At 44.2% G+C, this 15,280-nt stretch overlaps 1 protein-coding gene across 1 annotated transcript; it reads left to right on the top strand.

Moving 5' to 3' along the window:
* Nucleotides 1-3,248: 3,248 nt before the first annotated feature.
* On the top strand, nucleotides 3,249-5,055 carry LOC133930525 (U-box domain-containing protein 21-like). Its single transcript, XM_062377185.1, has one exon. The coding sequence runs from the start codon at nucleotides 3,516-3,518 to the stop codon at nucleotides 4,857-4,859; it is 1,344 nt and encodes a 447-aa protein (XP_062233169.1). The 5' UTR covers nucleotides 3,249-3,515; the 3' UTR covers nucleotides 4,860-5,055.
* Nucleotides 5,056-15,280: the final 10,225 nt, after the last annotated feature.

The raw sequence follows: 15,280 nt of genomic DNA, 5'->3' as shown, positions 1-15,280 counted from the left end.
CCTATGAAAGATAATTCCATTCAAGCCTACAAAAGCTTCAAGCCTTCAAACCTTGTGTGATCTCGATCAGCATCAGCAACTCTCCATAACTACACGTAAGGAGCCTTTAACTAGATTTAGATCTATCTAGGCTACACATGAACTCTTTTTTATAAACAGTCTTAGAGATCAATACAAAAAAAATAAAATGCATGGCTATTATTTTATGAGAGATATGAACCTGTATAAATCTCTATGTGATTTGATTGCTGAAAGTATCTCTTACTTTATTCATAAGTTTGTAAGATCGCAATTTACAAATATATCTACCCTAGTTGAAGGGATACTCCACACATCAATCTCAAACCTAGTTGAAGGGATACTGCTACTCGGTAAGAAATTACTCTCCTTCACACAATGTTTCCTATCCGCATTACCTAGGCGGCACAATACATGTGTATTATCTAGTATAATTATATTAAACTTGCACCCATTAGATAGATCAATTCTACATATATCTAATAAGAACAAGAATGATCAAATTCGGTAAAGAAGTAGTTAACCTTTGTGACGTCTAGGTATGCAAACTGGACAAACATAGTGATACGGAGGTAGTAGCAATTATTGCAATTTGCAAAAATACTTAAGCAAGTTATGGTAGGGCACCCCAATTGTAGGAATCTAAAACGAAACGAACATAGTTGATCAAGTCCTTCTGTCGACTGTCAAGTGCGAATTAGTGAGGTCACCACTCGCTGGTGTCCACTCCTGCCAGGCTGCCACCACTCACTTTTTCTGGCATTGCTTCCTCAATTTCTTGACGTACACATTTTTACAGCAATATGATATGAAACAGTTTGATACCCGTAGTGACATAAGAAATTCTCATGCTCCAAATTGGGCCTAATTAAAATCCTCCTGAAACAAAGGTCATCTTCTCTTTTCAACTCCAACGAACCAAAACATCTTATTTGCTCATACGCACAAGGCGACAATCCAAAAATGATCGACGATCAGAGGCGAAGCTAGAATTTAATTGATGATGGTGTCAAATACACAATTCAAAGTAAATATTGATTTAAAGTTTCATTTATCGTATTACATATATGATCAAAATAAGATAATTACTATCAAAATCTTGATTTATCCCAGTACACTACCACCGGATACCACACCCTAGTTTCACCCTGTCGACGATATAGATAGGAAGTAAAGAAATTTTCATAGTTCCATTGTTTAAAAAAAATCAAATTTTGAACCGGAGAAAGTAAAGAAAAGTTAAGCTCGAGCAAAACGTAAGCGCTACTTCAAAATTCTAAAGCTGTCCATGTTAGGCTCCAGCTTAGTACGACTAGTCGACAAGAAGGAATATTCGCCCGGCTCGTCCCGTTAGCTTGGGGGCCCACCGAGTCAGCTGGCTCGTGGGATTCATTGCGGCAAGGAACGTGACTGACCTGCTCGATGGCTCCAGCCAATGCGGTCGCACGAAGCAACCCGGTCGCAGCTGTCAAAGTCGCCATTAGTCGGCACGTCCCAAGCTAATGCTTTGTTAAATGGGTTGGAGATACTGTTCCTACCTACCTAGCTTGCATATTTTGCGTGACATCTCCGGTTTAGCAAAATTGGTTACATGACTTATTGAATTTCTGGTATTTATGACTCAATTTAATCGAGGTTTTTCGATAAGATACTCCAAAATCGTGGTTCGGTTATAGGATATTATCATATTTTGTCGTGAAAATTGTTGTATACTAGTAATACCTAAATAATTCTTTTATGATTTAAATCAAATTTCTCTAGCCATTGTATGGCTTATTAATAATTTGTTCTTTGTTTGACGTCACCTTCTCTAACAACATGACAATAAGGCAAGTTCACTAGGTTAGGGTGAGCGCAACAGCTAAATGGCACAGGTGACGAAACATCGATGGTGTAGCGGGTGGGGAAGGATTGTGGCCAACAAGTTAGGGTTGGATATTAAGTGCATGTCAGCTAAAATATCTATTACACCGAACAACAAGACTTGTGGTATAACGAATATAACCTAACAAAGATAAGAAGAGATAAACCTTTATATTATCCTTGGTTGCCTAAAAAAATATCTGACGTCGACAAGTGCCAACTATGTCTCATTCTTCCATGAAGGTTATTTCCCCCCTAACTTATCGTTTTCACAATATAAGTCCACTGAAAATATAAAAGTGAAATTATTGCTAAGCATCTTCGTAGAAATTAGAAAACGAAAGAACAGGATAGAAAAAAATGTGTTGCCACGTAATCCCATGTAATTTCAAATCACGAGATTAGTAGAAGTGTTGCTTTTGGATTGTTCACATGAACGAGGGATTACAAGCTCATGTGAACATATCTGCAGATTTGTTTGAGATGACATATCTACATAATTTGAGTACATGAACGCACTCCATGAACAACGTTTTCTTCGATCGATGAAGCTTATCCGTTGATACGCAATCAGACGGTTGTCATCTTATCTTCTTCATCCCGATGCTTCGGTTCTTCCGCTCCAATGTGACATGATGGACCAGCATGCTACTCCACCTCTCACTCTCCTGCACCCGTCTCCTACGATGTTGCCACCTTGGGATTTGCGCCCACCACACTAACCTAGCGCGACGTGATATCCCCGATCCAACATGGGCCAACCGACGATCCTCTACAACCTACGGACAGTGTCATCCCGCTACCTTGCCCCCACACCATCATCGCATGGCTGACTTGCTCCCTAATCCTAACCAGATTATGAGTTTGAAGCTCGAAATTGAACGTGGATTGATATCTTAATTTGGAGATTTTAGTTGACTAAAACGTAGTAAATACGAAAAATTTAACATGCTCAGCCCTACTTTCCGATGGAGTTAAAAGTTGGCAAAGATTAAAATTGTCTAAAACATTCCTATGAAATCGAACGATCTAGATGGGCCCTTAGAATGTCACCGACTTCTCGGGCCCACCTATGCATCACGCTTACTTCATTCCTACGAAATCCTTTTTCTCAAACCATGCAATTCCCAATCCTTTAGGCTTTAGGGTACCCAAACGCAACAACAGAGAAGTCAAAAGGAACACCAAGACCGCCGGAAAGAACCAAGTAACAAAAAAATAAACACTTCCGTCGGCGCCTCCAGCCTCGTTCAAACTACACGTTCAACGGTCAACGTTCAAACCCGCGACCCAACCCCAACCGAAAATACAAATTCCTCGCCTCGTCCTCCACACGCCGCGCAAGTCTCCGCCCCACTCCACGTTAACCTGCCCACACGCTCCGGTTCTCCCTCCCTCCCCGCAACCTATATAAACCCTCTCTTCCCCCGTTCCATTTTTCACACCACTCTCTCTCTCTCTCTCTCTCTCTCTCTCTCTCTCTCTCTCTCTCTCTCTCTCTCTCTCTCTCTCTCTCTCAAGAGTCAGCTCAAGGACTTACTCTCAGCGGTTCAACGTTTACGGCAAGCTGCGAGCATCATTCAGCCTAGGGGCTGGGCGCAAGGATTCGTTTTAGGTTGTACCAGAAGCTAGCAATGGTTTTGCCCATGTCTCGCGCAACAAGGCCCGCGTCGAGGCTGGTGCCGGAGGTTCCATTGCTGAGGCGGAGCAAGCAGGCGGCAGCTAGCGAGGAGGTGGCGGTGCCGGCGCACTTCCGGTGCCCGATCTCGCTGGAACTGATGCGGGACCCGGTGACGGCGCCCACGGGGATCACGTACGACCGGGAGAGCCTGGAAGGGTGGCTGGCGCGGGGACACACAGCCTGCCCCGTCACCGGCCGCCCCGTGCGGCTCGCCGACCTCTTGCCCAACCACGCCACGCGCCGGATGATCCAGGACTGGTGCGTCGCCAACCGCGCGCGCGGGGTGGAGCGGGTGCCCACGCCCAGGGTGCCCCTCGGTGAGGCGGACGCGGCCGACGCGGTCGCGGAGGTCTCTTCTGCGGCCAGGCGCAGGGACGCGGCGGCATGCGGGGTGGCCGCGGCCAGGGCGAGGGCGCTCGGGAAGGAGAGCGACCAGAACAGGCGGTGCCTCGCGGCGGCAGGTGCGGCGCGCGCGTTGTCGGCGGCGTTCGGATGCCTCGCCGGGGAGCGCGTCGAGGGCGCCGGCGCAGTCTCGGGTGCGATGGGGGAGATCCTTGCTGCGCTGACCGTGTTCTTCCCACTCGACGACGAGGCACGGAGCTGCATTGCCTCCCCGGCCTCGCTCAAGTCCCTCGTCTCGGTGATGTCCCACGGCGAGCTTGCCGCGCGGGCCAGCGCCGCCATCGTGCTCCGGGAGCTCGCCTCGTCGGCAAACCCGCACACCCTCGATGCAGTCTCGAAGACCCCAGGCATGTGCGGCGTGCTCGTCGGCCTCGTCAGGAACCCGGTCTCCCTGCAGGCTACCAAGGCCGCGTTGGTCACGGCCTACTACCTCGTCTCCGCCTCCGACCGCGCGGCAGCCCGCCTTGCCGAGCTCGGCGCGGTGCCAGTGGTCGTCGAGCTCCTCGTCGACGCTGACAAGGGCACGAGCGAGAAGGCGCTCGCCGCCCTCGACGGCGTCCTGTGCGTCGACGCCGGGCTCGCGGCCGCGCGCGCGCACGCGTTGGTCGTCCCGGTGCTCGTCAAGAAGATGTTCCGCGTGTCCGACATGGCCACGGAGTTCGCCGTCTCGGCGCTCTGGCGCCTCTGCCGCGCGTCCGAAGCCGGCGCCGCCGCTTGCCGTGCAGAGGCGCTGCGCGTGGGCGCGTTCCAGAAGCTCCTGCTGCTGCTCCAGGTCGGCTGCGTCGGCGTGACCAAGGAGCGCGCCAGCGAGCTGCTCAAGATGCTCAACGGCTCCAGAGGCAGCGTCGAGTGCATCGAAACCGTTGACTTCAAGGGGCTCAAGAGGCCATTTTGATCGGCCTAGGGAGATAAATTCAGAGCATTTTTCGTTTTTTTTGTGAAGATTGATTTCTGATTTAGATCAGATGTGTGGATAAAAGATACAGACAGAATGATTAGGTTTAGGAATTTTTTTTGACACTGTAATTGAGCATTCATATACAAAGGGATCAACAAACAGGACAATTGAAAATTCTTTCTTGCCAAACAAATCCTTGCGCAAATTTGCCGTTTTTGTGAAGCTTTTTTATCGCTTGACGATTTTAGACTGAAATGATATTGTTCTTTCGAAAGGATAGCACAAGTTCTACCAATTTTATCATAGAAAAAAAGAGTTGATCTAGTTTATGAGGGAAATCGAACCTAAAAATCTTATAACTGCACAGTTAATTTTAGGAAAAATCGGCTAAAACCCTCAACAACAGGCAATGGAGCAACTAAAAAACGCGACTCGCACACCACTCAAAATACAACTCAAAAAAGACAAAGTCCAAAGTAGGTCGATGTTGCCGAGCTTGCTGCTCCTGTGGCAAACAACTCTGTCTTCCCGCAGAGAACCTCAACCACTGTCTCGATGTGAACACGCTTGCGTCCCTGGCCACCACTGAAACCACAAGGAGCCATGCCTTGTGTCATTGTTGCCGAGTTCCATCGGATCCCATCAACGCAGCAACTCCGACTCCACCACAGCACATTCCTCACAATGAGTTAGCTGTCCAATGGAACACAAAGCGAAAAATGAAAGAAGCATTATCCCCATCGACAACTCCAGAGCCTCCGCCGAGGGGTGGTGTGACAAAAGCCATCGTCGACGTGACCAATGCTGCATTCGACCAACGGGCACCTCGGTTCGGATATGCATCTCCAAGGCGATGCCTCCAAGAAGGACGTGATATGCAAAAATGCCATCATCGCCCATCCGAAAGCCCCGACTGGGTTTTCACCTGGAGAGTCCCACAGAGGTGGAGGGAGAGAGAGTCACCACGACAACACTTCCAAGGAGGTGAACGACGTCCAAGGACATCGTTGTTGTCGGCATCGGTCAACCAGCCGGACTAGGCTTTTGCCCATGACTCCTCGCACCCCACCCACCACGCAAACTGCCCACACAATTGAGCAGTCACTGAGGCTTTCACCCACGCAGTTGCGGCCAATACCTCGCGCACATGTTGTCCACAAGGCCACCACCGACGACTGGTCTCCCTGTGGACCAAAACTGGAGGGACTAGAGGACATACCGACAAAGGGAGGAGCCCAATCAACCGGGAGGCAAAGATAGGGCGAACACTATGAAGTCGGAAGAGCACCCGCGATGAACACCACGACCATGACGCAACCGACCAAACAGGAGGCCACCGTCATGAGCCGGAGTGCTGTGCCGCAGCTCAATCGGGTGGTGACGACAGGGTGGCAGCTAAGTAGAACACGGCGGTGGCGAGCAAACCCAGGAACCCACGCACAATGACACTCGGATCCCGTTGGCGGTGCACAGAACCAGCTGCCCCCCAAGCGGCGCTGTCCGAGTCCCGATGGAATTCCGCAGAACCGACCGCCCCTGCGAAATTTCTTTGGGGCTACGCAGAACTGGGTGCTACCGTCGGCGGCCCATCGAGGTGTAGTGCGATGGAGGCCTGGCCGCCACCGTATCTGCAAACGAGTGGAGCACCAGCTCAACGGATCTGGCCGGAAGGAGCAAGGTCCAGACCTAGAATGGCCGGATTCGACTTGCAGCACCATGGCGTGCAACAATGCGAACAACGCTAAGCTGAATGCCCAGTACAACAAGATGCCGCTTAGGAGGATCTAGTCATCCCAATTCTGCTTGCAGTCCACGAGCTCGATCTCGATGCCGCGGTCGACGATCTACCAACGTTTGCACTCGTTCTGGAGCTACGACACGATGATCCATCAAATCCCACTGGTGACGCGCGGAACCCGCTGCCCACGAGCAAAACCCGTTGGCTGCACGTGGAACTGGACGCCCACACGCAGATCTGGCCGGTGACACCCGGATCTTGACTCCCACACGCCAGACACGGGAGGCCAACAAATCCTGGCGTGCCACTGTGACTCCGGCAACACCTAACACAAAATGGGAAAGAGGGGGGGGGGGGGACGACCGCGACGGATGCCACTTGGCTCCGTTGCTAGCTGCCGCCGCCACCTTCGAGCAGCAATGGCGGCGGCCGCCACATCAGGCCAGCTGATGGGGTGGTTGGATGGTGAGAGGTCATCGCCCCCAAGTCACCCGGACAAGCAACGCGGGAGCCTTTCAACGTAGTTCTCACTGAAATAAAAAATCACAGGAAAAGAAAAAGATAAGATAAACCAAGAGAAGAATTAGACACAGAAGCCATTAATCAGCTTAAATTTCATGCAATCTGAAGTCTGTTGCAGCTGTCCAATGTTCAGAGACAGTTCATACTTCAATTCATATGATCGCGACACTTGTGGTTCAGACTCGTGCAAGAATTCACCAAACAAGTACAGTTTGATCTCCACGTCTTCAATCTGACAGCCAGCTCGTTTGCTTCATAAACAAATGAAAGAAACGACTTAGTCACTTTGGTCTTCAATCCCAGAGCAAATGTCATCCATGTGCTCTTATTCCATTGGTCCTGCCTGCATGTCCATACTGGAAAATTTCTCCTTTCCGTCTATTACTTTCTATCCTTTTCTTTTAACTTTTTGAACGTCTTTATATTTGTGAAGCTCAAACTTCTGGTGCCGATTCATTCCAAGATTGCTGCTATATTTTTAGAAAGGGAAAGGTTGAGAAGTGCAAGACGAGAACGCATGGATCATGAGCAAGTCTGAATTGAACACGCAGCGAAGAAACCGGGGGAGGAAACTGAAGGCAGCCCCAATTGTCATCCATTGTCTACACCAAGAAGCTGCAAAGGAAGAAGCAAAGGGAGGGGAGCAGCGGTCAGTCTTCGACGATGAGCCGTGACGGCACCGACGATCATCGGACGGATGGATATCCACGGGATCGTCGCCGCCCGTCGTTGGCGGTTCGTTCCAAGTTGATAATTCATCAGTGGATTTCTGAATTCGATTCAGCACCCACGTTCAGGTCTGAAGTAAACTGCGACAGCTACAGAAGTAGACGGGTACGGAAACCCGGTCGGTTACGACACGGACAATACGATACTATTGGTAGACCAGTCAAATGGAAACCAAATGGACCGGCACGATGACCTCGACCCGTAAGATCGTAAGTCGACTGCACTGCATCGTCTTTCTCCTCGGGTGCTAACAGCGGTGGCTACAGGGATTTCAATTTCGTTTTATAATTTTTTTCACCTGTAAATTGATTGAAATTCGTGATTTTTCTTTGAAATTTCAGCTATTTTTATCCTCTGTTCCATAGTCTCGTATATCAGTAAAAGAAAATTTTAGAATTAGATATGTTATTATTTTTCAAAATTTTCGAAATTCATACAAATTTATTAAAATTTTAGAATTAGATATTTTATTCTCCTTCAAAATTTTCGAAATTCACAAAATTTATTAAAATTTTAGTGAAATTTTAATCCGTGGTGGCTAACTGGCTACCTCATCAATTGGGCAAAGATTTTTAACCGGGGCATGTTTGGAACCAAGGAATTTCGCAGGAGTCGCCGTTCTCTGAGTGAAATTCCGCATTCGAGAGGGGTCATTTGTCAGCTAATCGTCGCTGGTTGATGCTTGATCGGGTGCATAGCGATAGTAGATTACGGGTGGGCGTTAGACGACTCGGTCGTTCATTGCTTCGTAGAGATCGATCCTTGGGTTTGGAGTTCTTTCTGGAGCTTTTGCGAGTGCTGACTGCTGACTGCTTCAACCAAGGACCTCCGGTTGATGGAGCACGGTAGCACACACATCACACTTGTGTACGTCCATCTCAAATCTCAACCAGATCACTACTAGTACGTATCGGCACTCATTTGTCCGCTACCTGAAGTTTGGCCTAGGTCTCTTTCATTATTTTTTTCCTTTTTTTTTGCATGTTAGCTCCATTATTGAAGTAAAGTAATTAATATGGATTAAGATGAAAAGTTAGTTGGAGCCTTGGAGGCATTTTCTTAGCCATAACAACAAAATCTTACTGTAATTAGTCTACATTTCTGTAACAAGCTAGAATCCACAGCCAGCTTAAATTGGTGCCAACTGAGGTCGATTTTCCTAGCATAGAGTTATTCTGTAGATGCATTTGTGTCTGATTGTCATTTAGACCCAATGAATAAAAAAAATGTGACTTATACTTAAAATAAAGTAGTAGCTAGTCCTAGAAACAAAAAAAGAAAATGTAAGTGCAAAGGCACTGAGAGTTCTTTCACGGAAGCTGATAAAGTAGAATCTACAGTACTTCAGCAGTGGAGGTATCCAGTGCTACAGTACTCCGGAAAAGTACTTTACCACTGGAAATTGATCGCATCAGCTCCACTGGAAATTGATCGCATCAGCTACCTCATCCAGTGCTACAGTGCACTGTAGCAGTGCTGTAGCAACACTGTTTACAGAGGCTGACAGCGGGTCCAGAGAGAGTAAAAGAGGAGTAGAAGATAGAAATAGGGTAACTGCTGGAGATGAAAAAATAAGGGATGCTGTAATAGTGATAGGGGATGTTGTAATAGTATTTTTGAGAATAAAAATTTAAGGTAACTGCTGGAGATGACATAAACACAGTAATTAAGTGGTACTTATTCTCTCTAATTACAAATAAGTATTATTTTAGGTTACATGCTATTAATATTTTTAAATTTTAACTATAAATTACTTTTTATATATTGAATTTGAATATTTAAAAATAATTCGGTTGGATTTAACTCAAAAAGTAGTTTATAAAAATATAACTTTGCTATATTCTATAAACATATTAAATAAAAAATAATAATTAAATATGTATTTTTAAGATCGTATTGATATTAAAACAACACTTATTTATAGCTAGATGAAGTATATACTGTTAGGCCAACTCCAGCGGTACCAGGATCTGTATTTTTCGGACTACTGTAGCAACACGTATCACTGTATCAGTACTGTAGCAACACTGCTCATAGGGACTGACAGTGGGCCGGAGGCAAAAAAATGTATCACTGTAGCTGCTGTAGCACACTGTTCACAGAGGCCGATAGACGGGCCCAGAGAGAGAAAAAGAGGAGTAGAAGATAGGAAATGGAGTAGCTGCTGGAGATGAAAAAATAAAGGACGTTGTAATAGTGATAGATGATGCTATAATAGTATTTTTGAGGATAAAAATTTGAGGTAGCTGCTGAAGATGGCATAACAAGGACGAAACATGCATGCGGTATTAGACCATCTCCAGTAGTTACTTAAATTTTCATCCTCTGAAACACTATTACAGTATCCACTATCACTATTACCGTTAGCAAGTCTCTTTTAGCACTATTGCTACAGTACTGCTACAGTATTACAGCGGTACAGTAGGTCCGCAGATTTGCTGGTTCGTTTTCTCTCTCCTCAGTACTGTAGCACCGGTGCCGGTTCTGGATTTGCTACAGTACATCGCAAATCACTGTAGCACCCGGATCTTAAAAATACCGATTCTGCTGGAGATGGTCTTAATTAGTAGACTAGTCTTTGTCGAGCAGCACCACATGAATCAATTAAAGAAATGGATTAAACAGCCGTAATAAGGCCAAACCACTTGAAGGATGCAAACTCGAATAAATTTGGGAATCGGATGCTATTAGATATGGGCCTCTTCAGTGCGCACAAACACCTGGTCGTCCCATTGGCCGCTGACTAGCATGCTACATAGTCGTCGTCTTTGTCCTTTAGCTTTGGGCTTTGGGTGATTCCAGGGTACACAATTATTCGCAGAACATCTCATCTGCGGGCACAAACGCTACTTCTGGTTGATGCGTTGATGCTGAGTAGTACTTACCTTATTTTTTAAAAAAGAGATACCGTTGCTGGCTTGACGCCGAAGCTCTTCAAAGCCCCAACTGCGTCCTCCACTCTGCCTCGGCTGCCGTCAGACACCATCTCTTGGACCATTTTCAACTATATTCTCTTCATTTTATAGCCTTTTTGATTCCCCTTTTTATTTTTATTTTTTTTCATCTTCAACAGTTTCTCTCCGAAGGGATTTGTGAAGAGAAAGAAGAGAGAATCCCATCCTAAAAAGAATTACATCAGATATCTCTTCACGACGAGAACCGTGAAAAGAAAACCGTTAGAGCGCTGAAGAGAATAAAAATCTTGAAATTTTTTTTATTTCTGACGGAAATCCCTTAACTTCCATTGACCGAGCAAGCAAGCCATAAAGGTGGACACGGTGCCAATGAAATTAGTAACTCATCTTTTCTATAAACTGATTGCCTTTTCTCCCTAATCGAAATGGTTAACTAATTTGAACGGTTTAAACTACTACAAACAGGTCTCAACTTCAGGGTCTTCTCTCAATATATATGGCCCGTATTGATGTGTTAAGAGTATCTGGACAGTCCGAAATGAATGGTTTTCAATTGCATTGGCCCCTCAACTCCGAGATACAAGATGAGATTTCGTCATGAGTTTACCTTGACGGATCACAGGGCAAAGAGAAAATACTTTTCTCAAATTTCTCAATGGATAGATTTAAGACTGTAACTTCTTGGTTCTATTTTATTTTTTTACTCCCAACTTTTCCCTGTACTCCTGTCTACTTTTGATTAATATAACCTGTTGGGACTATATCCCTCCAGGTTTTCCCCAAAAAACATAAAAAAAAACATATATGACACGTAGTTACTCAAAAAAGGTGTGTCACCGACGGCACCGTCAGGAAATGGTCCAAGTGCCAAACCATGAATCACAAGTGGTGGCCAGTGGTGAATTCCGATTTGTTATTGAGTGCGTGAGTATTGACTAGGACCAACGGTTTTCTTGGATGTCGGGAAATGTATGGTTTTTTTAGTGATTAAATCATCAACAATTAAGTTTAGTAGTTTTGGTTTGCTAAAAAATATAAAGAATTCAGTCAACACTGCAGAGCATATAAGATCTCATTATGATTCATGCTTTGGTCACGTCTTTGCCATCTTTGGTAACTGTTGTTTCACTTCTTGCAAGAGGCATTAGGGTTTTGGTTCACCTGATGAGTCCCAACTTTGAAGGGTTGCGGGTGGTGACGTAGGGGGTATAAAAACAGGAATTAGGACACTATGGTGTATCCAATGTCTGTACTATTAAAATAAAGAATAAAAGATCTATTTCATAAGAGGTGTAGGTAAGGTGGAGCAGTGAAAGAGGAGATATAGACAATGTTGGCGCTATTATTGACATCAAATACATGCTAGGATCCAATAGATGTGGCATGTGGGGATCGTCGATTAGCCCCAACGCCGCTAGAGTGGTGATAAGGGGATAAGTGAAGGGTAATGGCTAGGGAATAGGGTGGGATAAGGTTAGTGTTAGCATTAGGGTTTCATATATATGAGCAAAGAGAGATCGAGAGTGACTTAGTCTCTCTATCTAACAGTCGCTGAAGGTAACTAGAATTAGAAAAAACAAGGGACTTGATGAATAATAGTAGTGCCAAAAATATTTTAAATACAATCATAAAACTATTTAGCCCCATGTATCAGGGCAAATCATCCACAAGAATTTTTGTTGTATCATCATCTTAGGATTTGTTGAGCTTACAACGCACAAGGGTTTCATCAACGAATATTTATAGTTAAGGAGTGTGAAAGCCTTTGAATACAAAATTACTTATCACTACTACATAACATGTCATAAGTAGCACCTTATCAGTATCGGTTGTGCAAAAACTGACACTGAAGACGTATCAGTGCCAGTTGTTAAACTCTCACGAGTGAACAATAGCTGATGCGCTAAGAACCGGCACTGATTCCAAAGTGACTTTTCAGTGCCGGTTCGTGTCACTGATACGTCAGTGACTTCAAATGATGGGATCTATGCCGGTTTGTGTCACTGATAGTGACTTTAAATGATGGGACTATCAGTGCCGTTTCATGTCACAAACCGGTACTGATAGTTGATGACAACCAGATCACTAGTACGTATCAGCACTCATTTGTCCGCTACTTGAAGTTTGGCCTAGGTTTCTTTCTTTATTTTTTCCCTTTTTTTTCATGTTAGCTTCATTATTGAAGTAAAGTAATTAATATGGATTAAGATGAAAAGTTAGTTGGAGCCTTGGAGGCATTTTCTTAGCCATAACAACAAAATCTTACTGTAATTAGTCTACATTTCTGTAACAAGCTAGAATCCACAGTCAGTGTAAATTGGTGCCAACTGAGGTCGATTTTCCTATCATAGAGTTATTCTGTAGATGCATTTGTGTCTGATTGTCATTTAGACCCAATGAATAAAAAAAATGTCACTTATACTTAAAATAAAGTAGTAGGTAGTCCTAGAAACAAAAAAAGAAAATATAAGTGCAAAGGCATTGAGAGTTCTTTCACGGAAGCTGATAAAGTAGAATCTAAACACTGTAATTAAGGTGGTACTTAGTTAAATAAGTGTCATTTTAGGTTACATGCTGTTAATATTTTTAAATTTTAACTATAAATTACTCTTTATGTATTGCATTTGATCTTACCTTATTTTTTTTTAAAAAAAAGGGACACCGTTGCGTGGCTTGACGCCGAAGCTCTTCAAAGCCCCAACTGCATCGTCCACTCTGCCTCGGTTGCCGCTCAGACGCCAACCCACAAGCACAGTTGTGTCTATTAGATCATCTCTAACCATATTTTCTTCATTTCGTTCTATTCTCAATTTCTTTTCTTATTCCTTTTATTTTATCTTATCTTCAACAGCTTCTTTTCGAGGAGAATCGTGAAGAGAAAGGAGAGAGAACCCTATTCTAAAGGGAATAACCTTGAGAATCTCTTCGTAACAAAAACCGTGAAAAGAAACTGTTAGAACGCTGAAGAAAATAAAAATTCCTTCACAACCGAAATCTAAATCATGAAAGAAAGCCCTTCAGATTGGTCTTACTTTCATTGACCGAACAAGCAAGCCAATAAGGTGGGCACGGTGCCAATGAAATTAGTAGCTCTTCTTTTCTATAAATTGATTGCCTTTTCTCCCTAATCGAAATGGTTAACTAATTTGAACGGTTTAAACTACTACAAACAGGTCTCAACTTCAGGGTCTTCTCTCAATATATATGACCCGTATTTTGATGTGTTAGAGTATCTTGACAGTCCGAAATGAATGGTTTTGAATTGCACTGACCCCTCAACTCCGAGATACAAGATGAGATTTCGTCATGAGTTTACCTTGATGGATCACTGGGCAAAGAGAAAATACTTTTCTCAAATTTCTCAATGGATAGATTTAAGACTGTAATTTCTTGGTTCTATTTTGTTTTTTTCCTCCCAACTTCTCCCTGTACTCCTGTCTACTTTTGATTAATATAACCTGTAGGGACTATATCCCTCCAGTTTTTCCAAAAAAAACAAAAAGAAAAAACATATATGACACGTAGTTACTCAAAAAAGGTGTGTCACCCACGGCACCGTCAGGAAATGGTCCAAGGGCCAAACCATGAATCACAAGTGGTGGCCAGTGGTGAATTCCGATTTGTTATCGAGTGCGTGAGTATTGACTAGGACCAACGGTTTTCTTGGATGTCGGGAAATGTATGGTTTTTTTAGTGATTAAATCATCAACAATTTAGGTTAAGTATTTTTGGTTTGCTCGAAAATATAAAGAATTCAGAGCATATAGGATCTCATTATCATTCATGCTTTGGTCACGTCTTTGCCATCTTTGACGACTGTTGTTTCACTTCTTGCAAGAGACGTTAGAATTTTGGTTCACCTGATAAGTCCCAACCTTGAATGGTTGTGGGTGGCGACTTAGGGGGTATAACAACAGAAATTAAGATATAATGGTGTATCTAACGTCTGTACTACTTAAAAAAAGAATAAAATATCTGTTTCAGTAGAGATGTGGGTAAGATGGAGGCAGTGAAAGAGGAGATATATGAAATGTTGGCGCTATTATTGACACCAAATACATGCTAGGATCCAATAAATGTGGCATGTGGGGATCATCGACTAGCCCCAATGCCGCTAGAGTGGTGATAAGAGGATAGGGTGGGATAAGGTTAGTGTTAGCATTAGTGTTTCATATATATGAGCAAAGAGAGATCAAGAGTGACTTAGGCTCTCTATCTAACGGTCGTGGAAGGTAACTAGAATTAGATAAGAACCAGGGACTTGATGAATAATGGTGGTGCCAAAAATATTTTGAATACAATCATAAAACTATTTAGCCCCATGTATCAGGGCAATCATTCACAAGAATTTTTGTTGTATCATCAGCTTAGGATTTGTTAAGCTTACTACGCATAAGGATTTCATCAACGAATATTTATATTTAAGCGTTGTGAAAGCCTTTGAATACAAAATTACTTACCACTACTATAGAACATATCATAAGTAGCGTCCTATCAGTGTCGGTTGTGCAAAA

This window comes from Phragmites australis, chromosome 10 (genome assembly GCF_958298935.1).
Source record: "Phragmites australis chromosome 10, lpPhrAust1.1, whole genome shotgun sequence".
Lineage (NCBI taxonomy): Eukaryota > Viridiplantae > Streptophyta > Magnoliopsida > Poales > Poaceae > Phragmites > Phragmites australis.
This window is presented reverse-complemented; position numbering and strand designations above follow the sequence as displayed.

What these genes read in the sequence shown, in the direction of transcription:
- LOC133930525 (XM_062377185.1), top strand. Translation starts at nt 3,516, where the DNA reads ATGGTTTTGCCCATGTCTCGCGCAACAAGGCCCGCGTCGAGGCTGGTG.